The sequence below is a fragment of the Tachyglossus aculeatus genome, chromosome X1, assembly GCF_015852505.1.
Source record: "Tachyglossus aculeatus isolate mTacAcu1 chromosome X1, mTacAcu1.pri, whole genome shotgun sequence".
Classification (NCBI taxonomy): Eukaryota; Metazoa; Chordata; class Mammalia; order Monotremata; family Tachyglossidae; genus Tachyglossus; species Tachyglossus aculeatus.
Window position 1 is genome coordinate 54,457,366 of NC_052101.1, and position 26,405 is coordinate 54,483,770.

The 26,405-nt window shown below is 43.7% G+C and overlaps 1 protein-coding gene across 3 annotated transcripts in view; it reads right to left on the bottom strand.

Moving 5' to 3' along the window:
* Nucleotides 1–3,370: 3,370 nt before the first annotated feature.
* NR2C2 (nuclear receptor subfamily 2 group C member 2) overlaps nucleotides 3,371–26,405 on the bottom strand; it is a 103,974-nt gene continuing 80,939 nt past the window's right edge. For all 3 annotated transcript variants that reach the window (XM_038740649.1, XM_038740648.1, XM_038740650.1), the window contains 9 exons: nucleotides 25,670–25,817; nucleotides 24,654–24,747; nucleotides 22,151–22,284; nucleotides 20,552–20,729; nucleotides 19,650–19,771; nucleotides 13,045–13,184; nucleotides 9,674–9,811; nucleotides 9,252–9,357; nucleotides 3,371–4,187 (listed from right to left, as the gene is read on the bottom strand). In XM_038740649.1, coding sequence (XP_038596577.1) covers nucleotides 4,013–4,187; nucleotides 9,252–9,357; nucleotides 9,674–9,811; nucleotides 13,045–13,184; nucleotides 19,650–19,771; nucleotides 20,552–20,729; nucleotides 22,151–22,284; nucleotides 24,654–24,747; nucleotides 25,670–25,817 — 1,235 coding nt within the window. In that variant the 3' untranslated portion in view covers nucleotides 3,371–4,012. The remainder of the gene's footprint in view (nucleotides 4,188–9,251; nucleotides 9,358–9,673; nucleotides 9,812–13,044; nucleotides 13,185–19,649; nucleotides 19,772–20,551; nucleotides 20,730–22,150; nucleotides 22,285–24,653; nucleotides 24,748–25,669; nucleotides 25,818–26,405) is intronic.

Sequence of the window (26,405 nt, forward strand, 5' to 3'; positions counted from 1 at the left end):
GTCAGGAGACCTGGGTTCACACAGTGGCCCACTGTGTGACTTTGGGCAAGTCACTTAACTTCTCTGTGCTTCAGTTTCCTCATCTGTTAAATGGACATTTTAAAAACCTTTCCCTTAGAACTGTGAGCCCCGCACGGTGGTATGGGATCTACCCCAGCTCTTAGCATGCAGTAAGCGCTAAACAAATATCCCAGTTGTTATTCCTACGTAAAGGCATTCCTTCCCTAACCATGTCTTCTTGGAAACTTCTACTTCACTTTCATTTCTGTGTGCCATATTACTGTGTTTCTATACCTGAGATGTAACAATTTTGAAGATGCATTTTTGAATTCCCGAAAGGCACATTTCATGCATGACCTCGAAGTTTCAGGCACAAAGGTATTGGTTCTGAGGGCCGAGATGTGCCCTGACAAAGTCCTGGATACGACAAAACTGGGATAAACTGATAGCTTCAGGGCCTCTTGGTGGCTCAATGGCACTTAGAGCCCTCAGGATTCTAGAACCCTGATTTGATGGCACCGGAAATCCACTGCTTGTCTGCTGTGTGACCTTGGGAGAGTCATCTCACTTCTCTGTCCCCAAACTGCCTTGGACTCCCCAGAGGTCTCTGGTCTGGGTAAACTCAGAAACAATATGGACTCCCAGGGGAGCCCAGGTCAGGGCTACTTCCCACCCAAACTCAATGAGTTGGAGTAGATACCAACCGATGCTGCCCTGCCTCTCTGGGATGGAAATCAAAGCAAATGCTGTTTTGCCTGGTATCTGGAAAACCGTACTCTGCTGAGGAAGCCAAGAAGAATCCAGAAAGGGGTTTCTGGATTTCTAACTCTTAATTGCTCAACTTGGTAGAGAACTAGAGGCAGTTTGAACAGTGTAAGGAACTAGTCAGATTTTTATTTGAGCCAATGCACTACTTCAAACTCCATCACATCATGAATCCTAATTTAGAACAAGAACTCTGTCAACAGCTTGTTTGTATAGCTTTCATTTTTCCAGAGCACATCAATTCCTCTGGGGCCGTCTCAGCAGTAGCATTTGGGTAAAGTGAAATCTAAGCATAAAGCTCATCTACTCTTTTTAATAGTAATTGGAGATCACTGTATCTTGGGAGAAACTATGCTAAATTTTTGCTATGCTGGCCAAATTTCACGAGAGTGTCTATCAAACCAATATAATGAGCACGGCAAACATTTGTTTTCTCCAAGTGGAATGAATGGGATGGAGGTGAGCCGGCAGAGAGAACCAGCAAATATTAATTGTGTCATTGTCAGCAGCATTACAGAAAAGTCACATAAAATCTGGTCATTTGAAAGCATACATTTTTAGCCAAGTCTGGTCATCCGGACCACCTACTGAAACTCATTTTTACAAAGGAAAGATGGGTTCATCCATTAACTTTATATAAACTAGTTTTCTTTGTATTTTAAAACACTTTCGGGGCCAGAAGCTGAAAACTGACCCCAACTGGTAAAATTACAACATTTCCTTTCATATTTACATTACTTTATAACAACCCTGCTATTGTTCTGCAAAGCTTTGTTTTCAAAAGACAAGAATTCAATATGTGCTGTTTTAAGGTTAAGATAACAGACATCAAAGCAGGATTTATTTCTATGTGGGAAGTACTCTCATAGTCTTAACTACAGCCCCCTTAGCATTATTGCTGATCAACAATGGGAAGCAGCTGGGCCTAGTGGAAAGAGCACAAGGCTGTGAGTCTGAGGACTTGGGTGCTAATCCCAGCTCCTCCACTTATCTGCTGCATGACCTTGGGCAAACCACTTAACTTCTCTGTACCTCCATTCTCATCTGCAAAATGGGGATTCGAAACCTGTTCTCCCTCCTACTTAGACTGCGGGCCCCAAGTGGGACCTGATTATCTTCTGACTCTAGTGGTCAGAACGGTGCTTGGCACATAGTAAGCGCTTAACAAAAACCACAATTATTATCATCAACACTTCATTGAACTGATGGTAGTGATGTTTCAGAATATTGAATTCTGTTTTGCTTTCCAAAGGTGCCTGCGGGCTTCATTTATTCCCCAAAGGTGGCACAAGGGGCAGTAAGTGCTCAATAAATATTACTGACTGACTGAATGAATGAATGAATGGGGCACAGGGCAGCACCAGAAACAGCTGTGGTTTCACAGATTTGGTTTAAATGGTTTTGAACAGGAAACTTCTCTGAGTGGCAAAAATGAGGCTCTAAGTCATAATTTTCTGTCAGAGTGAAGAAGAGCAGGTAGGTGGAGGATTCAAATGGACTTGAAAGTCAAAGTACAGGCTGAAGGTATGCAGAGAAAGCCTTCTAATGACCATGCAGCATACTGCCTAAACTCATTTTAAACCTTCAGAACACTATCTATTTCCTGAAGCACAGCTACAACTGCTCAAGTGATTCTTAAGAGACACACAGAGATTGACTCTAAGGAGATGTGTTTCTGAAACCAAAATACTCAGGACACTGATTGGTGTCTCGCCCTTTAATGTCACTTGTTCACAAGTTTCTAAGAATAAACACTCTGTTTTGACCACTAGCTAGACCCTCTCTTTTTAAAATGAGAGAGGATATACCCTTTACACTGTTGAAAATCTTTAGGCCCAAAGTTTCACACATGCCACGCACAACAGCAGCGGCAAAAGTGAGTACACAAAGCATCTCATTTTCAAATGCAAAGCACACCCAAAGAAAGTGACCGTGCTTGAAGTTACCTGACTTGCATGAAGCAATGTCGTGTTTTGTGAACAGATTTTGCGGTCGAAAAAACACTTTTCGAAACTTAGCCAGGAACCGGAAAATACCAGGAAACCTTTGAAGACAATAGCCCAACTGATCAGTCATCGACTGCAGTGGCCTACTATTTTGAAAGGGTGGTCTCTGAATGCAAACTTTAACCCAAGACCAATTTAATGTGAGATACAGGGCAGGGTGGGAGACAGATTGGCTCAGTCAACCAAAGAAGAGATCTTCCATTTCATCTGAAGCAGTGTCTTCTGGATGACTGGAGAAGCACTGTTGAGACTAGGGAAGGCACACTCAAGTAAACGTCCCTGCATTTTACCCCTCTGGCAAAGGGAATGGGTCACCGGAAGAGGGAAAACACAATTTGCCATCTCCTGAAACCTCACTGGACAACCACTGACTGTGGACAGTTAATCGTCGACTATCTTGCAATCAGAACAGATTTTTGAGAATGGAGCACCGTTGCGGAGATGGCAAGTCTCAGGAATTTGAGTACTTGACATTCGTAGGGATAGAAAACTGCTCTTTTGCCTTCCTGTGTGAATCACTGATGTAGCCTTTTTAACCTGCTTCTAATTGGGTTAAAATGAGGTCACATTTCATGCTGGGTAAATAAATCACATTTTCATCAATTCAGAACAGTTTAATTCAATAAAAGGTAAAGATTCGCTATACAGATATACACTACCAACAGTAAAATTGCCTTATTTTTCTTAAGCATGATTGTCTCCTGTACCCTTCTAAGTTTTCACAGAAATCACTAGCATTTTTTTGGCCAAGGACATATGCAATTTTCCACTTGTCCTACTCATAATGTTGATAACATTATCCCATTGACAAGAAGTGCTTAGAAAGTGCTAAGATGATGACTTCTGTGGTAATTAGTAGATATTAATTCCCAGGACATTTTAAACATATATACAGATACTGCTCTTGCAGGATTCTTTAATACTCATCAGCTATTATAAAACTTTATTTTTTGCCCATTTACCATCGTGAATTCTAAATTGACTTTCTAGATACAAAATGAACTTAAAAGGATGTTCAGAAATATGTAGTCTTTTCACCAGAAGGCCTCAAAACATTCCTTGTGGCAAAAAAAAGGATCTTAGTCTCAGTGGCTATTGCTGGGACTGGCGGACAAGTAGAAACTGGATAGGAAACGGTTTACACACTGGAAATATTTGCACATACCAAAATATCATTTCTTAATTGCGTGGAAGCTGATTCTCTGAATATTATTTTGATCCTCCAAGTCGTGTTGTTCCCCCTATAAATTTGCTCCTGTTATCTGGCCATTGTATTCTGCTGTCTCCATTTTGAGAATGTAGGGGATTATGCTGTCTATTGGAACATTGCCAATGAGACCGGTAAAAAAAAGTTCTTCAGTAATGCTAGAGCTCATCAGTCTAAGTGCTGGGAGGCGGACGAGAATCCGGGCTAGTCTGGAAAAGAAGTTGATCGTGTTAAGGAGATGCAACTCAGGACTTATTCATTTTCTCCTTTCTGCAGTAGGCTAGTCTTCATCCAAGCTAAAAGGTCCAAACCACTGCATTAAATAAGTAAACTCACCATAAACGATTTACCCGTTCTAGCCTTGGGCAAACCTGGCATTCGAGTACTTACTCAGCCAGACACCCGGGATGCCTGAGCCTAGCAGTGGGACATTCCCCATCACCCCAGGCCACGCAGTTCCAGGAGAAGACCAGTGGCAGAGGCTGTCACCCACCCACAATCTCCCTTCCCTTCAGGCTTTGAGGGCCACCCACCTCTTGTTCCAGGGGCGGAGCACTTTCCTAGTCCGGCCACCCCTCCTCCCTACACCCCTGACCAGTTCCCTTGCCTGTGACCCCAGATCTGACTATTCCAACTGCAGCTTTGTTTGCAGGTGTAAATCCCCAATCTCTGAAATAACCTGCCCTCTAGTGGCGAAGGATAGTGTTTGCAAAGCAGTGTGGCCTGGAGGGAATCAGAGGAGCTGGGTTCTACTTCGGCCTCCACCACTTGACTGCTGTGTGACCTTGGCCAAGTCACTTCACTTCTCTGGGCCACAGTTTCCTCCTCTGTAAAATAGGGATCAAATATCTGTTCTCCCCATATGACTGTGAGCCTTATGTGGGGCCTGATTTTCTTGTATCTACCCCAGCGCTTAGAACAGTACAGGGACTGGAACTGATTTGAGGGCAGTGTATCTACCCCAGGGAGTGGCACATAGTAAGCGCTTAACAAATACCACCATCGTTATTCATCCCGAGCATTAGTTTGCCCTCTTCTTCTTTAATGAGAATATCAGACGCACACATTCATTGAAAGCCAAGATGATTTACACAATACTCTGTTCTATAATGCTGTGGGCAGGGAACTTATCTACCAACACTATTATACTGTACTCTCCCAAGCGCTTAGTACAGTGCGCTATGCACAGTAAGCGCTCACTAAATGCCACTGATTGATTGATAAGCCTCGTGTTAAGGAAAACTTCCGTAAAGGTATGGGCACCTTGAGAGCAACTGCACGCACGTGCATAGTAGTTTCTTCCAACTTCGCATCGTGGTCTCTTTGGATAGACGTGCATAGGAGGATGAATGTTCTCTAATTCCCTAACAGCATTCTATCCAAAACGTGAAGTGAAAACGTGTTGTGGAAAAACTGAGAGTACCTGAATTGCCGTGTGAATTTTATATAGCTGTTTCACAATCTTAAATTTACTCAGCACCCCTCTCCCCCCACCTTTTTTTAAAGGCGCTAGCCAAACTCTCTCTACTCTTTTAGGGAGCTGTTTTATTTCTAACATGAACTCTTTGAAGATAGGGTATATTTTCTACATGGAAGCAGCACGGTCTTGTGGAAAGAGCATGGGTCTGGGAGTCAGAGGACATGGGTTCTAGTCCCGGCTCTGCCATATGTCTGCTGTATGACCTTGGGCAAATCCCTTCACGTCTCTGTGCCTCGGTTACATCATCTGTAAAGCGGAGATTAAGACTGTGAGCCCCATGTGGGACAGGACTGTGTCCGATCTGATTACCTTGTATCTAACCCAGTGCTTGGCACATAGTAAGAGCTTAACAAGTACAATTATTATTATTATTATTATTACAAAATTGACAGAGCGCTTAACAGTGGAGGAGTCCTGGCCCAAGGAGGCTATTCTCATTCCAAAGGGGGACTCGTTGCTTCCAGGCTTGAGTGACTCAGGTTTCCGCTCCGTCATGCCACCGAATCTCTAGCCAAATCAGCCCATGCCCACGGAGATGGCAACCCCAGCCCCGATTTTTTTTTTATAGAGAGAGGTTTCCATTGTTTACTGAGGGCCTATCTTTAAACCGTTAAAATGCTGTTTTGCATTAGTAACTGGTGCTTTATGTTGTTAGTCCAGTAGAAAACATACTACTCTAGAAATCAGGAGCTCTGAGTTCGAGTCCTGGTTTAGCCTGCTGGGACCCTGCCATCAGTGATGACATTTTCTGACCAGTTCATGAGATAGTGATGACATTTTCTGACCAGTTCATGAGACAGCTAGGCCTCAGAGGAATCCTGAAAAACAGCTGGCCAATGTGGGCAGCAAAGACCGCAGGGGCTATAGAGGCAACTGCCTTCCAGGTCATGGCACAGCTGTGGTCTATGTTTATTTTTACTATTATTATCATTATAGTACTTGTTACACACTTACTATGTGACAAGCACTGGGTAGATATGAGTTAATCATGTTGGACACAGTCCTTGTCCCATATGGGGCTCACACTTTGGCAGTACCCAGGTCCCACAGGTTTAAAATGCTTGCGTGCACTGGCAATGTGCTATACTCCTACTTTCTTCCTGCACTCGATACCTCTATGGGAACCTGACTGGCAGGGAAGAAAGAGGGTGCGTGGTAAGGACTAGGGATGGTTTTTTTTAAAATAGCATTTGTTAAGCGCTTACTATGTGGCAGGCACTGTACTAACTGCTGGGGTAGAAACAAGTTAATCAGGTCAGAAACAGCCTATGTCCCACATGGGTGCAGGAGCCAAGAGGAGCAGCGTGGCTTAGTGGAAAGAGCACGGGCTCTGGAGTCAGAGGTCATGGGTTCAAATCCTGGCTCCGCCAGTTGTCAGCTGTGTGACTTTGGGCAAGTCACTTAACTTCTCTGTGCCTCAGTGACCTCATCTATAAAATGGGGATTAAGACTGTGAGCCCCCAGTGGGACAACCTGATCACCTTGTAACCTCCCCAGCGCTTAGAACAGTGCTTTGCACATAGTAAGCGCTTAATAAATGCCATTATTATTATTATTACATGGGGTTCACAGTCTTAATCCCCATCTTTCAGATGAGGTAACTGAGGCACGGAAGTGAAGCAACTTGCCCAAGTTTACACGGAAGACAAGTGGTGGAGCTGAGATTTGCCCAACCTGAATAGCTTGTATCTACCCAGCGCTTAGAACAGCGCTTGGCACATAGTAAACGCTTAACAAATACCATTAAAAACAGTCTTCTGGCTCCCAGGCATGGGTCTTATCCACTAGTCCATGCTGCTTCTTAAATGACCGTCTAGGATGTGCGAAATCTACTGAGTTGGAAGAATGTCCTAAAGGAACAGGAGCGTATTCTTGTGGCATCCTCCAGCGTGGCTGCATAGAACAAACTGAACAGGACCAGGGCCACGCACGGCACGTCCCCGCTTTATCCCACAGGCGATGGGGAATGGATCACACAGGGCATCTCTGGCACTGAGATGTACAGTGTGGCCGTCGCATGGCAGTCTTGGGATGGCGGCTCAGGGAGCTCTCCTCCAGGTTCTGAACTCTCCGGCTCATCCCCCTTGTCTGGTGTGTTGCTCTCCTGCCCTGCTCCTTCATCTGTTCCAGGGTCTCTGCGAGGTCTCTGTGATTTGTCTCCTCGAAAAGGACTGAAGCTGTGGAAGTGTGCCCCCCTGCACACTGGACTTTTGTATTCTTTCCTAGTGCTCAGCACACTGCTTTGCACACAGCAGACACTTAATAATAAATAATATTACTGCTACTACTACCACCTACTGCCCAGGAGCTAAAATGGGGGGAATCAGGCACAGTAATACGCATAGCTCGGGCAGTGGTTATCGAATGAAAGGCCATCTGCTACAAGTCAAAACGCATATCTTGGGCAGTGGCTATCGAATGAAAGGCCATCTGCTACAAGTCAAAACTCACCTGTGCTGGGCAGCAGCGGCATGGGAGAGAGTAGAGGGTGGAGACTCAAGTTTACTGTGCGGAAGGAGGCAATGGTAAACCACTTCCGGATTTTGATCAAGAAAATTCTACGGATACTCTACTGGAACAACTGCAGTTGGAGGTGGGGCGTTCTGGGAGAGATGTGTCCGTGGAATCGCTATGGGTTGGAGACGACTCGGTAGCATACGACAAGACCATGGCTTTGCACGTCAGAAGGTTTTCTATAATAACTGTGGTATTTGTTAAGCGCCTAATGTGGGCCAAGCACTGTGCTAAATGCTGGGGTAGATATAAGATAATCAGGTCCCACATGGGGCTCACAGTCTAAGTAGGACGGAGAATAGGTACAGAATCCCATTTTGTGGATAAGGAAACTGAGGTACAGAGAAGGCAAGCTCGTCTCTAGACTGCAAACTCGCTGTGGGCAGGCAATGTTTCTATTGTTATATTGTACTCTCCCAAAAGCTTAGTACAGTGCTGTGCACACAGTAAGCACTCCATAAATACAATTGGCCCAAGTCACCCAGCAGACAAACAGCAGGGCCGGGATGAGAACACAGGTCTTTTACTTCCCAGGCCTGTGCTGCTTCTCAGTGTGGTCTAGTACAAAGAGCACGGGTCTGGGAGTTACTTATGTTTTCTATAGTTCGAAAGTCTCATCTTCAATAGTAGAAGGTGTGAAGAGACTATTGAAATGCTACTGTCATTTCTCCAGGGTTCTCTCCTTAACAGGAGGCTGGAGCCCTTTTCACTCTTCAGAGGTGCTGTGATAGCCACATAGTGTCTTCAGTTCTGGGTAGAAGTTCCTGGATTTGATGGTGGCCTACATAGCTCTGGATCTCTTCCACTATGGCACCCCACCACTGTTCATGCATGCTCTTTAATCTGGCTTACAATCTGAACCACAGGTTTCTATAAGCCTCATTATTGTCAGGGATACTATCAGATACTATCCCCCTCTAGACTGTAAGCTTGTTGTGGGCAGGGAATGTGCCCGTTTATTGTAATAGTGTACTTTCCCAAGCACTTAGTACAGTGCTCTGCACACAGTAAGTGCTCTTACAATAAGTAAATACGACAATGAATGAAAGATTTGACAGGAGTTTACTAATATCAAGTCCTGTGGCAGACATTTCTGATCTGAGTGAATGGTAAGTACTGATAACAATACTCTCTGTGTATTAATTGATTTCTACTTCATTCACATTTGTATTAAAATAGGCAGGCTGAATTTCTTTACTGGTTAACCTCTACTGGTCTTATTATCAGCAAATACGATGAACCAACCCGCAAGCCCCCCATGCATTATAACCGTGCATACCTGTATGTATCTTCTGAATATGTTTTCTGAACATAATCCTGTAACTCCATTTGGGCCTTCTCTTGGAATTTTTCTATTTGGCTTGTACTGGTCAGTCCCGGATGATCTGAATGTGGGAAAAGTAATGTTCTCAAATTCTCACTGACTTTCATAAAATGTTACTTTAGTAGTTTCATTTTACAATGTTTTCATCCAAGACTGTCACAACTGATACCTTCTGCAGCACAAAGTATAGAGTTGGGGACAAATATCAAAATGGCAATGAGACTCGATCTCAAGATGGGTCATAAACAAATTGGGTTAACCATTCCTATGCTGCTGAATGTCTGATATGACTTTCATATTTGATGGAAATCTGTCCAACAATATTTGTGGATGGATACAGGCAAAAAGGCTATCATAAAACATGTCACATATCTTACCAGGGCTAAAGAGAACTATTGCTTTAAGATATGCATATTCATATCCATCAATTTCAAGCTTAGCCATGCTGTTACAAAACTCCTGAAGCTTCCAGATATGTTCCATGACTTGCTTTATTCTGTCACCAGAGAGTTTGTCTAAAAAACCAATAATAAAATCAGGTGAGGAAGGGCAAACATACTTACAGATTTTAAAAAGTCAACCTCTATCCCCTAATCAGGAGCAATAAAATAAAATTTGGAATAAATTTTAGCTTTTACATGAACAAAAAAACTCCTACATTTTTCAGAGCCTTACAGTAAGAGTAGTGTCTTGGGGTGTTGCACAAGGAAAGGCTCCTAATTTGGTTAAAACAGTGTAAAATGCCAATCTCATTCAGCAGCCAATCTCATTCAGCATGGAGAAATTGAAAAAGGAAAGAGCAACAGGTGGAGAATCATATTTTGGTTCTTTTCATAATTTTACAATACTTTGTAACAATATTACTATTTTTATATAACATACAAAAGGAATTTTTATTCAACTGGCCACATTAGCAGTTCAAACCTTTATTACATTTAAAGCTAGAAAGAGGGTTTTTATGAAGCTAAAAAAGGATGGTAATTGTAGTTTCAAAATTGTAGGATGACTGTTAAGATGACATTCTATGTCTCAATTGTGCAACAGTAGCTATGTACTAATTTACTTTTCCTAATGCAATACCATTTTATGAACATTTGTAAGAATTAGGTGAATTTCATAAATCATATTTTGGGAATGACAAAGAAGTAACATATGTAGTAACATATGCTTGTTTTCTCTCCCTCATAGACTGTGAGCCAGGGACTGTGTCTAACCTGATTATCTTGTATCTACCCCGGCGTTGTGCTTGGCACACAGTAAGTGCTTAACAAATAACATTACTATTATTACGTCAAGTTAACTCAAAATTTGGGATTTTAAACTTTTAGGAATATGGTTGATTTAAAACATGATTCAATTCTAACTACATTGGATATGCCTCCTAAGACGATTTGGGAGCTTATGACCACCTTCCTGTGTTTATTAACTTATTTTTTCTCTTTTTTCTTAGACCAGAAGAACATAAGAGTTGTCATTCCCCCTCTGAATCTGTTTTAGACACATTAGTAATTAATTTATCCAAAGCCATCTGGAACCACTTGCAATTTTCTGCATACTTAAGCAGGATTGCCTAATGGAAAGAGCGTGGGTCTGAGAGTCGGAGGATCTGGGTTCTAATTCTGACTCTGCCACTTGTCTGTTGTGTGACCTTGGGCAAGGCACTTAACTTTTCTGTACCACAGTTACCTCATCTGGAAAACAGGGATTCAATACCTCTTCTCCCTCCCACAGACTGTGAGAGCCCTGTGTGGGACTTGATTATCTTGTATCTACCCCAGTGCTCAGTACAGTGCTTGGCACAGAGCACTTAACAAATACCACAATTCTTATTACAGCTTCCTTGGTAATGAATCCCCTGTGCTTACCACCCTCTGTTCTTTGTTTAGCCCCTACCACCCTCAAGCTTTAACGGGTGTCCCCTCGTTCAGGCATTGGTAAGACATGGTGAACAATTTCGGGTCTGCTCTGTTCACGCCTTTTAGGATTTTGAGGACTTGAACCGTATCCTCACTCAGCCTCTGAGTTTCCAGGCTGAAACATCCTAACATTTTCTGTTTCTGTTCTTCGCTTGGAGAAAGATACTCCTGATTTGTCTAAACCTGACCACTCCACCACAAAAACCAATTTGCGGGTGGGAAATCTCCCTAACATCTACTTCAGTAGAGATCAAACTAAAGAATTCATTCTAAATTCTTTAGTTTGATCTCTATTGAAGTAGATGTTAGAATTTAGTCTTCAAATGACTCCACTGATTCACTGGTGAGCTTCCCTGCCTTGTTATATTTAAAGAGCCTTTGGTTACCAGCCTGGGCATCCCTTACAAAGTGTTTTTTTTTCTGGCTTGCAGAATTTCCTGTTTGCACCTAACCTAACCCCTCTACAAGGACTTTCCTATTCTCCTCACTTGGGTGAACGTTCCAATTATGAAAAGAAAACAATTTTCTCTCTGATTGCATCTCTTAACCTGACACTGAGTCATGCAGGGTTTCAATTTGGGAGCTTCGTTTTTGTTCCCCTGGGCTGCTAAGCTGGTGTCTTTTAATGGTCTCCAGCCTTCTGGTAGGTCGCGAGGTTTGTAGTTACCCCCTTCAGCTTGGGGGTCAGTACTGGACCCCAGTATCAATTCAAACCAAGTCTTGGTTTGGCAGTGAGGGCTTTATATCACAACAAAGACGAATGATGTCGCTCGCACAAGATGTAAGCAGAAACTGACCACGGGTGTCAGTCACCCAGAGAAACTCCAGGCACTCTACAGAATGGGAAGAAGGGATATTTTTCCAAAATTAAAAATATTTATGATGTATTAAAAGCAGTGTGGCTTAGTGGAAAGAGCGTGGGCTTGGGAGTCAGAGGTCATGGGTTCTAATCCCGGCTCTGCCACTTGTCAGCTGTGTGACTTTGGGCAGGTCACTTAACTTCTCTGTTCCTCAGTTACCTCATCTGTAAAATGGGGATTAAGACTGTGAGCCCCACGTGGGACAACCTAATTACCTTGTATCTACCCCAGCGCTTAGAACAGTGCAAGCACTTAACAAATACTATTATTATTATTATTATTATTAAAATTGACCAAATCCTCCAGGAGGCATAATCCAAAATGAATGCCAATGCTATTGCTTGGTGAAATGCTTCTTTAAAGATTTAGATAAACCCCACCACAGAAGTCTGAAAGAGGGGAGGGATGTGATTTGGTGAAGCCAAGTGGGTGCTCCAGGTGGGGGGAAACAGTTGAGTGGTGGTTTGAAGGCCACATGGTAGTAGACAGAAATAACCTTCTTCCTTTCCGACCCTCCCTCTTTTTCCACCTCTCCCTTACTTTGCCCCGACCCTCAAAGCCCCATCTCAAGTTTGCCCCATGCTTAAAATGAAAAGCTGACATCCCCGCTATCAGAAAAACTTTCACCACTACTTTTAATTTTTAAAACCAAGGATCTTATTTGCTACAAATTTCTGAATACAGAGTAACATTCCAGGAATCAATTGCACAGACTTGAAAAATCCCCTACACGGTCCATTAACTTTCCTCCAGTCTAAAGACGAAAGCAGCAAGTCAGTAGAGAATTTTATCATTTGTATCACTGCCAAGGGTTGACAAGATGTGTATCTAAAAAGCTCCAGCTTTCTTTAGATTTTGGGATTTGTTTTCACCAAAGAGACGTTACCAAGGAGCAAACATTTCCTGGCGTGGTTAACAGGCCATTTGTGAGTCAATATGCAGTAACTCTCAGATGTTAACCCTAATACATACCTTCTTGTATGCTGTTCTGCAAGTGGTTGACAATAGCTGCCAAAATAGTTGAGAGACTCATCACCTGGGAGCACTGTGCCAGACCCAAGGTAAATAGTTCATTCCAACAGGCACGCACCAGGCTTGTGTTACAGTCCTGACTATAAAAAAGGATTTAAAAAAATGGGTTAAACCCTTCTCAAAGGGCAGATATCTTTTAAGTTTTTCCCCTTGAGCCTACATAGCATTAGCCACTTCAACAGTGATGTAGAAACGCACCATAGAATGCTTTCGAAATCTATAGGAAATTAACTGTGGTTCGTCCCAAACCAAAAAAGATGGATTTTGATGGGATACACTTTCATCGTTGCAGGAAAGCCCCCCTTACTGAACACTAAAAACATAAACAATGCAATCCCTGGGTCAGATCAGTATCCTGTCTCCAACAGTGGTGACGGAATGCTTGTTAGAACCGGGTGATGAATGCTCTCCTTGAGATCCATCCAATTGATTAAGGATACACTAACATCCCTAACTTTTCCCTTCTGAAATACATTAAGGAACTCTTGAACATCAATTTAACCAAAGCCCTCTTAAACCTATGGATATTTGTGGTTCCAACAACTTCCGGTAGGAATGAATTTCTTATGTTTACCACACCCTGTGTAATGCTAAGGAATCTGGTGAGCAAAAGCAGCAACATGCTCCCCACTCATCATGATTCTGCCGGCTTTAAACCTCTAGACTGTAAATTCCTTGTGGGCAGGTTACACGTCTGCCAACTCTGTTGGATCGGACCCTCCTGATCATTTAGTGCAGTGCTCTGTACACAGTGAGTGCTCAATAAGGACCACTGACTGACTGGTATCTTCTCAAAGATGAGAATCTACATCTCTGCCCCTGCTCTCTCCCCCTCCCTCCAGGCTCGCATCTCCTCCTGCCTTCAGGACATCTCCATCTGGATGTCTGCCCGCCACCTAAAACTCAACATGTCCAAGACTGAACTCCTTGTCTTCCCTCCCAAACCCTGCCCTCTCCCTGATTTTCCCATCACTGTTGACGGCACTACCATCCTTCCCATCTCACAAGCCCGCAACCTGTGTCATCCTCGACTCCACTCTCTCGTTCACCCTTCACATCCAAGCCGTCACCAAAACCTGCCAGTCTCAGCTCCGCAACATTGCCAAGATCTGCCCTTTCCTCTCCATCCAAACCGCTACCCTGCTCGTTCAAGCTCTCATCCTATCCCGTCTGGATTACTGTATCAGCCTCCTCTCCAATCTCCCATCCTCTTGCCTCTCCCCACTTCAATTCATACTTCACGCCGCTGCCCGGATTGTCTTTGTCCAGAAACGCTCTGGGCATGTTACTTCCCTCCTCAAAAATCTCCAGTGGCTACCAATCAACCTACGCATCAGGCAGAAACTCCTCACCCTCGGCTTCAAGGCTCTCCATCACCTCGCCCCCTCCTACCTCACCTCCCTTCTCTCCTTCTACAGCCCAGCCTGCACCCTCCGCTCCTCTGCCGCTAATCTCCTCACCGTGCCTCATTCTCGCCTGTCCCGCCGTCGACCCCCGGCCCATGTCATCCCCCTGGCCTGGAATGCCCTCCCTCCCGACATCTGCCAAGCTAGCTCTCTTCCTCCCTTCAAGGCCCTACTGAGAGCTCACCTCCTCCAGGAGGCCTTCCCAGACTGAGCCCCCTCCTTCCTCTCCCCCTCCTCCCCCCCCATCCCCGCCGCCTTACCTCCTTCCCTTCCCCACAGCACCTGTATATATGTATATACGTTTGTTCGTATTTATTACTCTATTTATTTTACTTGTACATATCTATTCTATTTATTTTATTTTGTTAATATGTTTTGTTTTGTTCTCTGTCTCCCCTTTCTAGACTGTGAGCCCACTGTTGGGTAGGGACCGTCTCTATATGTTGCCAACTTGTACTTCCCAAGTGCTTAGTACAGTGCTCTGCACACAGTAAGCACTCAATAAATATGATTGATTGATTGATTGATCTTATGAAATCTCTCGCCTGAAAGAAGAACCCAGAGGTGGCAAGCCGGAAAACTATGAGTTCTATGTGTCATTAGCAGGGGGAAACAGACCAGAGAAAATGTCCAGGACTACTGCAAGGACGTATGAGGTACCCGAGGAGGGGGAAGTCACCCCTCCGTAAGGAGTTAAATATAGGAACAGGCGTTTGACACAGCATTTCTTTTTGGGGCCATTGTTCAAATGCTACACCTCTTTTTAGTCACTGTCTGGCTGAAACCAAAGGGCTAATTAGATCTTGTTTATATATTTTGTTGAAGCTCTACCACCTCAGTCAGTGACTTATTGTTAGGATTTAACTACTTAAAAACTAGTTAAGATCATTCGCCTCTACAGCAAGGGTCTGAAAACTATGACTCGGAATGAGTGAGAGCTGTCTCTCTTTGGAAACGAATGGGACTCTGGAGCAGGAGCAGGGGAAAGGGGAGTGAGACATTTAAAACCAGTAAGTTTACAATGAAGTAAGCTGCACTGATGTGTGTTTAAATGGTGTAACTGGCTCTCTGCACACAAAGGTTCAAAGGTTTCAAGGTTTCATTTTATTAAGCCCTGACTAAGCCCTCTTTTCCCCAGCACGAGCCTCCCTTCTGTGTCATCTGTGCACTTGGCTCTGTGACCTCTGGATATGTGACCCACCCCCAACCCCACAGCACTTAAGTACATATCTTTGACTTATTTCTTATAAATTACTTATTTATTCATATTAATGTTTGTCTCTCCCTCTATACTGTAAGCTCATTATGGGCAGGGAGTATGTCGGCTGATTCTGTTGTACTGTACTCTCCCAAGTGCTTAGTACAGTGCTCTGCCAATGATAACAATAATAATATTAATAGTGGCATTTGTTAAGCACTTACTATGTGCAAAGCACTGTTCTAAGTGCTGGGGAGGATACAAGGTGATCAGGTTGTCCCATGTGGGGCTCACAGTCTTAATCCCCGTTTTATAGATGAGGTAACTGAGGCACAGAAAAGTTCAGTGACTTGCCCAAAGTCACACAGCTGACAATTGGCGGAGCCGGGATTTGAACCCATAACCTCTGACTCCCAAGCCCGTGCTCTTTCCACTGAGCCACGCTGCTTCTCTAAGTAAGTGCTCAGTAGTAAGCGCTCAGTGAATACCATTGACTGATTGATGTATTGGGCTCTTTTGCCCACCCCTGCTCTAGAGTCTGGGTGAGCAGAGTGTGTGAGAGTCATGGCTGTCTGAGAAATGTTGCAAAGGGTAGACAGGGGAGAGAAAGAAACTCCTCTGAGCCCTGAGCAACCAGCTCTTGGGAAACAGGACTGGTTAGCAGAACCCAGGATACTCCCCTTACCATTCTGAAACCAAGGGATGTGGCCCTGAATTTGGGGATACTCATGGATGTGAGCTCGTTGTGGGCAGGGAATGTGTCTGTTATTATATTGTACTCTCCCAAGTGCTTAGTACAGTGCTCTGCACACAATAAGCGCTCAATAAATATGACTGAATTGAATGAATGTGCTTCTAAAATGCATTCCTCCCCTATGAGGGGAAAAAAAACCACTGGAGGGTTGTGAAACTATTTCTGTGATTGTGTTCCCTGCCTTGGGGGCAGGGAACGTTGTATTGGGCTTCTGCCTTTATTACAATGCAATGCACTCAGTAGGCGCTCAATAAATACTACTACTACCATTATTACTACTACTAATGTGTTTTGCACACAGTAAGCACTCAATAAATACAGCTGAAAGAATGTATGAATTGAATTGAATGAATTAGCATCACTACTACTATTAGAGACAGGTTTGGTGATGTATGGCTCCAAAAACATTGGCTTTGCTTCTATGTCTCTTTCCCCAATAACATTATATGTATTTAGTGTGAGGCTTACTCCAAGCAGCTGCCAAGCAAAATGTTTTTACCATTCTGCAAAAGTCTCCCCACTCCTCAAAAAGTTACAGTGGTTATCAATTCCCCTCCTAATCAAGCAGAAACTCCTGACCATTGGCTATAAGGCACTCTAACAGCTCTCTCCCCATCATCCACTCCCAACTCACACTCTATGTTCCTCCCAAGTTCAACTTCTCACTGTGCCTTCAGTCATTCAATCGAGGGTATTTACTGATGCCTTAACTGTATACAGAATACTATATTAAGCGCTTGGGAGAGTATAATTCAACAGAGTTTTGCAGAAATGGTCTGGGCATGTTACCACCCTCCTCAAAAATCTCCAGTGGCTGCATGTCAACCTACGAATCAGGCAAAAACTGCTCACTCTTGGCTTCAAGGCTCTCCATCACCTCACCCCCTCCTACCTCACCTCCCTTCTCTCCTTCTCCAGCCCAGCCCGCACCCACCGCTCCTCTGCCGCTAAACTCCTCACTGTACCTCATTCTCGCCTGTCCCACCATTGACCCCCGGCCCACGTCCTTCCCTGGACTGGAATGCTCTCCCTCCACACATCCGCCAAGCTAGCTCTCTTCCTCCCTTCAAAGCCCTACTGAGAGCTCACCTCCTCAAGGAGGTCTTCCCAGATTGAGCCCCCCTTTTCCTCTCCTCCTCCCCAACCCTCGCCCTACCTCCTTCCCCTCCCCACAGCACTTGTATATATTTTTACAGATTTATTACTCTATTTATTTTACTTGTACATATTTACTATTCTATTTATTTTGTTAATGATGTGCATATAGCTTTAATTCTACTTGTTCTGACAATTTTGACACCAGTCTACATGTTTTGTTTTGTTGTCTGTCTCCCCCTTCTAGACTGTGAGCCCGTTGTTGGGTAAGGACCATCTCTACATGTTGCCGACTTGTACTTCCCAAGCGCTTAGTACAGTGCTCTGCATACAGTAAGCGCTCAATAAATATGATTGAATAAATGAATGAATGAATAGACACGCTGAACCACCCACAGGGAGCTTACGGTCTAGAGGAGGAGACAGACACTGAAATACATCACCAACAGGAGGAAATGGCAGGATATAAGGATACGTATATCAGTGCTGTGGGGCTGGGGGTGAGGTAGCTATCAAGTGCTTTGAGGGTGCATGTGTGCTCGCCTCTCTCCCACTTGCCACTCTCACGTTCTTCCTCCTGTCTAGAATTCCTTCCCATTTCAAATCTGCCAGATTGACAGATCCTAGCTCTTTAACGAGGCCCTCCCCAATGGACTTTTCTTCCTCCCAGGTCATAGGCTCCCAACTCCCACCTTCGCCGTCTGGGGCCACCTTCCCTTACACACTCATAGCCATCTGAAGAACACACTGGCACGTTCTACTGTTGGAGCATTTACTCATCCACATATCTATCTGCCCATGCTTCTTCCTATTTGCAATTGATTTTAACGTCTGTCTTCCTTGCTAAATTATACGCTTCTTGCGGGCAGGATCATGCCTCCTAACTCTATTGTGTCCTCCCAAGCATAGGTGTTCAATAAATGCCACGGACTGATTGATTGTTCAGTGCAGCCACGTCTAGTGGGTCAAGACTGACGTGCTTGTCAAAGCACCAAATTTTTTTAAGTCTAGGGTTATGTCCCAGCCAAAACGATATCCATAAAACCTCTGCCCCTCATTTTCAGGTGGAAAAATATAGGGATGTATAAAATAACCTTCTAAAGGCCATCCAGATAACAGAGGGGCTGATTGGGCACTTAGCTCTGCCGTTTCCCAACTTGTTCCAATTATATTATAGTTTGTAAGCTCCTTGTGGTCAGGGATCATGTCTACTTACTCTATCGCACTCTCCCAAGCGCCTAGTACAGTTGTAAATACTTAATAAATTCCATCAATTGATCGATGAAGGTACCCCTTAAGCACAATGACACTCACCCCCGTCCCACTGCACTTATGAACATATCCTTATACTCTACTATTTCCCCTATCTGTAATTTATTTTAACGTCCATCTGCCCCTCAAGACTGGAAGCTGCAGTGGTGGGGATCGTTTCTACCAACTCAACTGCATAGGACTTTCCCCACTTAATATGGTGCTCTGCACAGAGTAGGCGCTCAGTAAATATCACTGAATAAATTTAGAAAATGCACACCTGGCAGAAGGCTCTCGACATAACAGACCACCTCAAAAATACCACCTTGAAAGCTACTACCAAAGCCTATTTCACATGGGCGGAGGTGATTCCAGATTGATCACGTTTTTAGCACCTCCTCCAAGCTCTACGATTACTCTTGCCAATTTGTCACCTAAAGGACATGGACCAGTGCAAACCAAGCTGGTTATGGTAAGAGGGCAGTCTGAAAACTGGCAATGGGTCATTCTCCCCATTACAATCGCCAGTGCAATCCCAAATCCTATCACCTCCCCCGGTTGATATTTATTGGGCATCTACTGGGTGCCTTGCACTATACTTGGCCCTTTGTTCTAAGACGGTCTTCCAAGATATGGTACCTTCTCTCGGTTCATTTTTCCTCCTGTCATGAAACAAGACTTCCCGGGGAAGGGGTGTCAAACCTCGCTATTTGTCAATGAGGATATTTAACTTGAGGCCCTGCTGAACTGATTTAAGCAGAAGCAATGCTGGGGCACCTGACAAATTTTAGACATTTTACATAATGACTCAACTCATCACTTAAAGAAAACTTCCACTTACCCAAGTGCCTGAAATGCAGGGATGGACCTAGCCCAGTGCATTGAGAGGAAAAGCAGTCGTGATGCTGACTCACAAATGTAGTGTACGTTAAGGTACTCTGGCATTGGACTAGGCATTGTGAGCTGTGAGAAAACGGGGTACACACACGGTTCAGTATGAGGACAGAGAGTCAAACGAAAACTCGTTGAGCCCAATACTCCACCCCCTCTCATCGGCTCCTGGGGTATACGTGTTCTCTGGGGAGAATAGAGCCCGATATTTTTAGAGGTTAAAATCATATAATATTACATAATTCTAGGTCAGCTATATGTCAGTCTTTCCCCGAACATCATCATTCACTGTGAGCGATGAGACGTAAAATGCAATTATGCATTTTATTTCATCACTGGTGAAGTCAAGGTTAGGCAGGCTAGGGACTGAGGGGTGGGTCAACGTTGGGATTTATTTGCAAGGCTGTAAGAAACAGGAGTTGAGTAAAACATGAAGGTTAAAGAAAATCTCTAGCTTCCATTACATTTCATTGGAGCCACAGGCCAAATCGGTAATTTTTAGGGTTACGCGTACCAGCCAGGTGCCCTTTTTGCATAGACTCGATGTCATTCCTTAGGGACGAGAGACAGCACTTTCAAATGAAATAACTGGGATACCACTGGGCTGAGTTTATACTGGGGACAAGTCAGAATCCCTCCACAAACCAAGAAGTTGCAAAACCAGGAGAAGAGAGAAACACTGTTTTCATTCCCCCTTCGAAATAATAAGACTATACTAATCCTCTTACAGCAAGAAACCCTGCAGCTGTAAAATGACCTAACTTGATGGGGCTTCGTCTTTTTTAAAACTAAGGAAATCAAAAGCCAAGAAAGAACAAAACACGGAACTGCACAAACTCAGAATGCACATACCTTAAACGTAACATGCGTATCTGTCAGTAGGGGCCCCTCTACTTCGATGATAGGTGTTGACTGGTCTCTGCTGATGACATGAATGTTTCCTCCTCCTGCAGGATCCATCCCGTCTGCCAAGCTTGGTGTCGAAGAGCCGTCCGTGGTATTAAGTGCTTTAGCCAAAGTATCGAACGCCCTTTGAGCAAACAAAAATCACACAAGTGTGTGACTCAAGGGTTTACAGGAAAGACCAAATCCCACTTTACGGCCATTTCCAGGTTAAGCCCCACACACTCCAACATTTCACGTAACCAAGTGAAGACCGGAATTCTCCCCTTGAGGCTCCAGGGACAGCAGCGCGCTCCTCCAGAACCGGAAATGGGTGAATGGTCTCCCTCCCTCTGTCTTCTCCCCGCAGAGTGACGAAGTGCAGAGGGCCTAGCCAGGCACACCATGGGCAAGTGTGCTTTCACATCCCTCCCCTCAAATGGGGCTCTCTGGCCCCACCAGCCCTTTTCAGTTAAGCGGGATTCGGGGATATCTCCAACCCCCTGAAGAGAACTGTGGAGGTTTGTCCAGGCATTTCTCCACAGCCTTACCTTACCTTGATTCCTCCTCGGTGGGAGGAGAACAGGATTCATTAAAATGTCAACACCTTGACAATTACGTACCTTTCACGTGAGGCGCTCAAAGTATTCTAAGCACTGTTCGTCCTTACAGCATCACCGAGTGGTAGGTGGGGGAAGTGAATTCTATATGCTGAGGCATGTGACACACCTGGATTTTAACTCGACCTTAGGTCCCAGGTGTAAATGAGGTTTCCAGATCCCAATTTGGTCCCCATTTTTTTAACCTAAAAAAACTAATGGGAGACCTGGAAGGAACTGGCCCATCTCTGCATTATAGGCCGAAGACAAAAGTCGTCTGATGATTAGGCATAGAGATTAAAACACAACGGCAGAGTCGCAGGGAAGGCACTTACAGAGTAGCTTACACTATGTCTGGAACAAACCAATGCTCTCAGTCTCTGACTTCCATGAGCATCAAATTCACTTAGAAAATATGAAAGAAAAATGAGGAAAGACTGAAGGGAACAAGTCATCTCTAAAATCTTAAGAGCTAACCAAAACAAACAGTGTTGAAGATCAAATAACAACTGCCTAGTGACAGGTATAATTTTTTTTTAATTTTAATTTTTGCTGTCACCCATCACTTAAATTTTCATATTCCAGGGCTTTTAGACTGTGAGCCCACTGTTGGGTAGGGACTGTCTCTATATGTTGCCAACTTGTACTTCCCAAGCACTTAGTACAGTGCTCTGCACACAGTAAGCGCTCAATAAATACAATTGATGATGAAAGCGAAATCCAGTCTTGGCTGATTAGACCACATTTTTAAAACATAGGGCAAAGTTTCAGTAACTAATATTTAAAAGAAGACAGGAGCTCAGGCTCATTGTGACAGCTTTCTGATAGCTGCAGAGCTTATACTGCAGTTGTCAAAACAGAGTGGCACCTAATTCCAATCATGTAGCTATGGGGCTGATTTAATGAATGCGAAGCTCTGGTTGCCTCAAGATGACTTGCCAAGTATGCTGCTACTACTACAAGTTCATACCGAGTAATCTCACTTGCAGACTGGTCCTCTTGTTGCATTTCTGAAGTGTCGCCATTATTGAGGGAGTCACTGAGGTTTGCAAGGGATGTTACTACATTTGCCAATGTACCCAAAGCACCCTGGCTTGTTTCAGCCTATAAAGAAAGAAACAACTCTCAGGCAATCAAAGGAACACAGTTAGGGTAAAATGCTTTCCTGATAGGGCTGCGTTTATCATCATTATTCTTATTATATTGTCAAGCGCTTACTACGTGACAAGCACTGTTCTAAGCGCTAGGGTAGATACAAGTCAGATTGGGCACAGTCCCTTGTCCCATATGGGGCATCCCTTCTCAATTGCCCTCTCTGGATTCTGCCTCCTACCTAATGACCCTAATGAGATGCCTTTCATCATACCACTACTGAAGAGTACTCGCCATACGCCATGAAGACTGTGACTCTTTCCCATCCAAAGCAGTCACCTGCTTTCTGTGGTAATGTACGGTAGAGCAGCTGTAATTTATCCACTGACTGACACCGAAGCGCAAATAGTGCCTGCCAAAAGAGGAGGGCATGCTGCACAACAGAGGGGGAATATTTCCTCCGGAGATGTGCGCTATAAAAGTCGATGCTTTTAGCTTTCTTGGTCAAAATAAGAATGCTTTTTCCTCAGAGAGGATGTTCCCTGGCTACACCTAAACCTTTAGCAAACTTGGCTAAGCATGGAGCCAAACAAAATGTAGCTCCTGATTCTGGAAGGAAACCCTCTGCTCAGGCTGTTCTCACAACAAACGAAATGAATTGGACCCTTAAAGCAGCTTCATAACGCAGTTAAAACCCGAGACTAGAACCTTCTCTTGTAAAATTCACCACCAAAGGAACTCAGGTACTACACTCAGTTTTCCTAACACAAGAATCCTGTCCTTGACAAACCCCAAGGTAAGGAAAATTTGCCTTGTAGTACATGCGCTTGGGCGGAAACTACACACAAGGACACCCACCACCTTTTCTCCCAAAGTTCTATCACAATTTATCGGGATAGATAGGCGTTGCCAGAAGACTGTTCCCTAATTCCCTAAAAGTGTCTCTCCAAATCACATAGTGAAAATATGCATCACAGGAGAACTGAGCATGGTGATCAGACCATTTCATCATCTCCACAAAAGCCATCAAGATCTTTTGATCCAGAATTGGAGGAACAGTGTCTTCTCCCAGGCTGGCTTCATACAGTAAGTGAATTAAGCTATCTCCTCAGGGGGAGGCCTCCCAGGACCTTCCACAACCTGGCCCTCGTCAAAGATGGTGGACATGCAGTTTCTCTCCAAGATGGTTATGCCACTTGCCCTTCTCAAGATGGCTGTGGGGCAGAAGTGATCTGTTAACAGTGTGTCAGTTGGGGTCTTGGAGCCGAGCTGCCCAGGGCGCTCAGTCGTAGGGCGGTGAGGGAGAACCGGTCTCCCCTAAACAATGGTGTCCAACGGTGACATTGAGGGTGTCGTGAAGAACACTGGAGGTGACCTTTCTGGCTCTGCCCCAGGCAGCTGAATGTATGAAGCCGGCCCTGGTCTTCTTGTCAGACAAAACTGTCAGTTCCGTCATTACCCTCGCCCATGAGAATTGAGCTGCACAGGCACTGGCTTTGTGCCCGTCTTTAATCATCTCTCACGTATTATGAGGATGCCTTTGGATTTGCTAGTTATTATGTATTCAATTTCATGCCTATGGTCAATGGGTTAATTTGCCTTCAACCCAGTTTCAGTACTCCAAATCATTTCTAAATAGGAATAGGTAAACTTTGGAAGAGAACAGTTGCACCTACTACAAGACAAACGATTGCAAGTGTATGGTAAGGAAACATAAATATAGAATGTATTAGAATGTTATATTAGAATGTAACCCCCAAATTTCACCAAACTGAAACCTAAGTCCTAACGTGTTTAATGGAACACAACCCAGGGTTCAATCCGTCCCAGATAGCTTACTGGTTTTGCCTAATGTAATTCATATTTCAGTGAATGGTTGGTGGAGAAGCCTCTGCCGCATGTGAGCATTTGTCACAAAATTCCATGTAAACAAAAATCACTACCTGAAGCATAGAAGAGGAAAGCAGAAAGAAAATCATACGGCAGGGATTAATAGCAGTGATAATCATCAGTGCTTTTCACTAAAGGAGATGTATTGGAACACATTTTGGTACCTCTTTGCCTCACCCATGCACCACTGCCAAGGTTTGTGCCAGACAAGAAGATCCAACTGTATCAACGGACTACAAATCTTAGCAGCACCTACACCGTAAAACATCTCTCTTTGCTCTATAGGGCTGCCCACAACACACTTCCCCAGTAAGGAGATCACTTAGGGGGAGTGGGAGAGTTCGTGACTCTTTTCACAGAAAAAAGCGCTGGTTATTTATAATGATAAAAAAAGGTTTCAATTAGCCATTCAAATAAATCATGGTCAAAAATGACTGACGAACCCAAGCACGCAAACGAATAGCTTTCATACTGAGGAAATGAAATATTACCTTGGAATCTGTAGCTACGAGGAGTGTGCCATCATCGCGTATCAAAGGCTGTTGGATATTCAAAAGCATTCCTGGATCGAGAAGACCCGTTTGTCTGTTTAAAAATAGAACACAATTCAGTTTCCAGTACAGTTCCACTCTATCACGATTTAAGTTATTCAGCACATCCAGTGCATTTGAAAAGTTCATTACACTAAGTCGCTTAATCATTTTCAGCAGAAGGAGCTTAACTAACTTAATATACTGGGTATTAAATTGTACTAGCTTTCACATTTTGAGGCAGGACCACACCAAATTGAAAACACTAATCTACAAGCTGTTTAAAGAGAGCTGCCAAGAAAAAATGAGCCTTAGAAGAAGAGAACAAAAAGTAGTTTTTGTACCCACCTTCCAACCTGACTGCAGTTGACATTTTGTCATGAGATAAAATGCCCTATACCGAGTCTCCAAGATGTTCCCAACCCCAGCGCGTCCTTGTTCACCTTATTTCCTTTTGTTACATTAACAGCTGCTTATGCTTTCTTTCCCCATTAGACTGTTAACTAGTATGCACAGGAACATTTCACTGGAACTCATCTCTAAAAACCAAGAAGCATTTTACTCTTCCCTGCTGGAAAGCCTTAGGATTTTAATTATGAAACAGTGATAGCATATCCGTAATAAATCCGTAAGAAATAAATGCAATGAATCCAGGTCTTAATGAACTTCAAGAAACCTTACGTTTGCAAGTGTTAAGTCTAAAGGATTTTTATACTGAAACCGGCTCCGTTCAGTTTAGGACCCGATATAGACACTTTTTTTTTCCAAGTCTCTTTAAAATAAAAAAAAATGATGATTGTCATGCCTGTTAAAATTAGAGTTGGCTGGACTCTCTATAAAAAACTGCTGAACGGGTTCACTGCTATAACGCACACAGCCCTTTACCGATCATATTTTCAACCAACTTCAAACAGGCCTACTTTATTATGGTATTTGTTAAGCGCTTACTATGGTCCAGGCACATTATTAGAATTTACCTTGTCCCATCTTTATCTGCTACAAAAGTTGGAGTGGCTATCAGAGGGCTTCTTAGGTCCTTTCTGATATAAATTTTTTCTGTTGAAGCTGCACAATTGGTTGGTTTCTCCCGTTGTACATCAAATGGCTTCCTTTCACTCTGAACCGCTAAAATACAAACACATCCAGATTTAAAGAAAATAATGTGAATGAAAAAAGAGTTTCTAATCCCTAACTCTTAAAGATGGAAGCTTGATAATGTACACAAGGCCTAACCACAGTATTAGCTTGGTATTTCCTTTTCAAAAACTAATCTGGTAGAAAATAGAAATCTCAACACCCAAACAAAAATGTCATATTAGACCATAGATTGGGGTTTGGCATCTCCCCAACCCCAACCCCCAAGGTACTTCTTTCTTCACAGAACCATCCATTCTGTTTTATGGAGGATTTGATGCATAAAGTAAAGCAGGTGTCTGAGATCGTGGCTTATCGGAAAAAAAAATGTAAACCCCAGTGGCAAAGTTTACTTGTAGTAAATCCTTCAGGAAAAAGTCGGAAGGGCAGTTGAAATGAACCTGCGAAGCTGTTCTTCTTAAAAGACAGTAATGGTGGGGTGGGGCTGTGAAGAGTGTACACACAGCAATAAAATGGAGCCTAGTACCTGGTGAATACAAGTACCAAGTGTAAGAGCTTCCGCTTAGTTTTACAGTGGAGTTAAAACTTTAATGGATGATGAAAAACCCAAATCAGAAC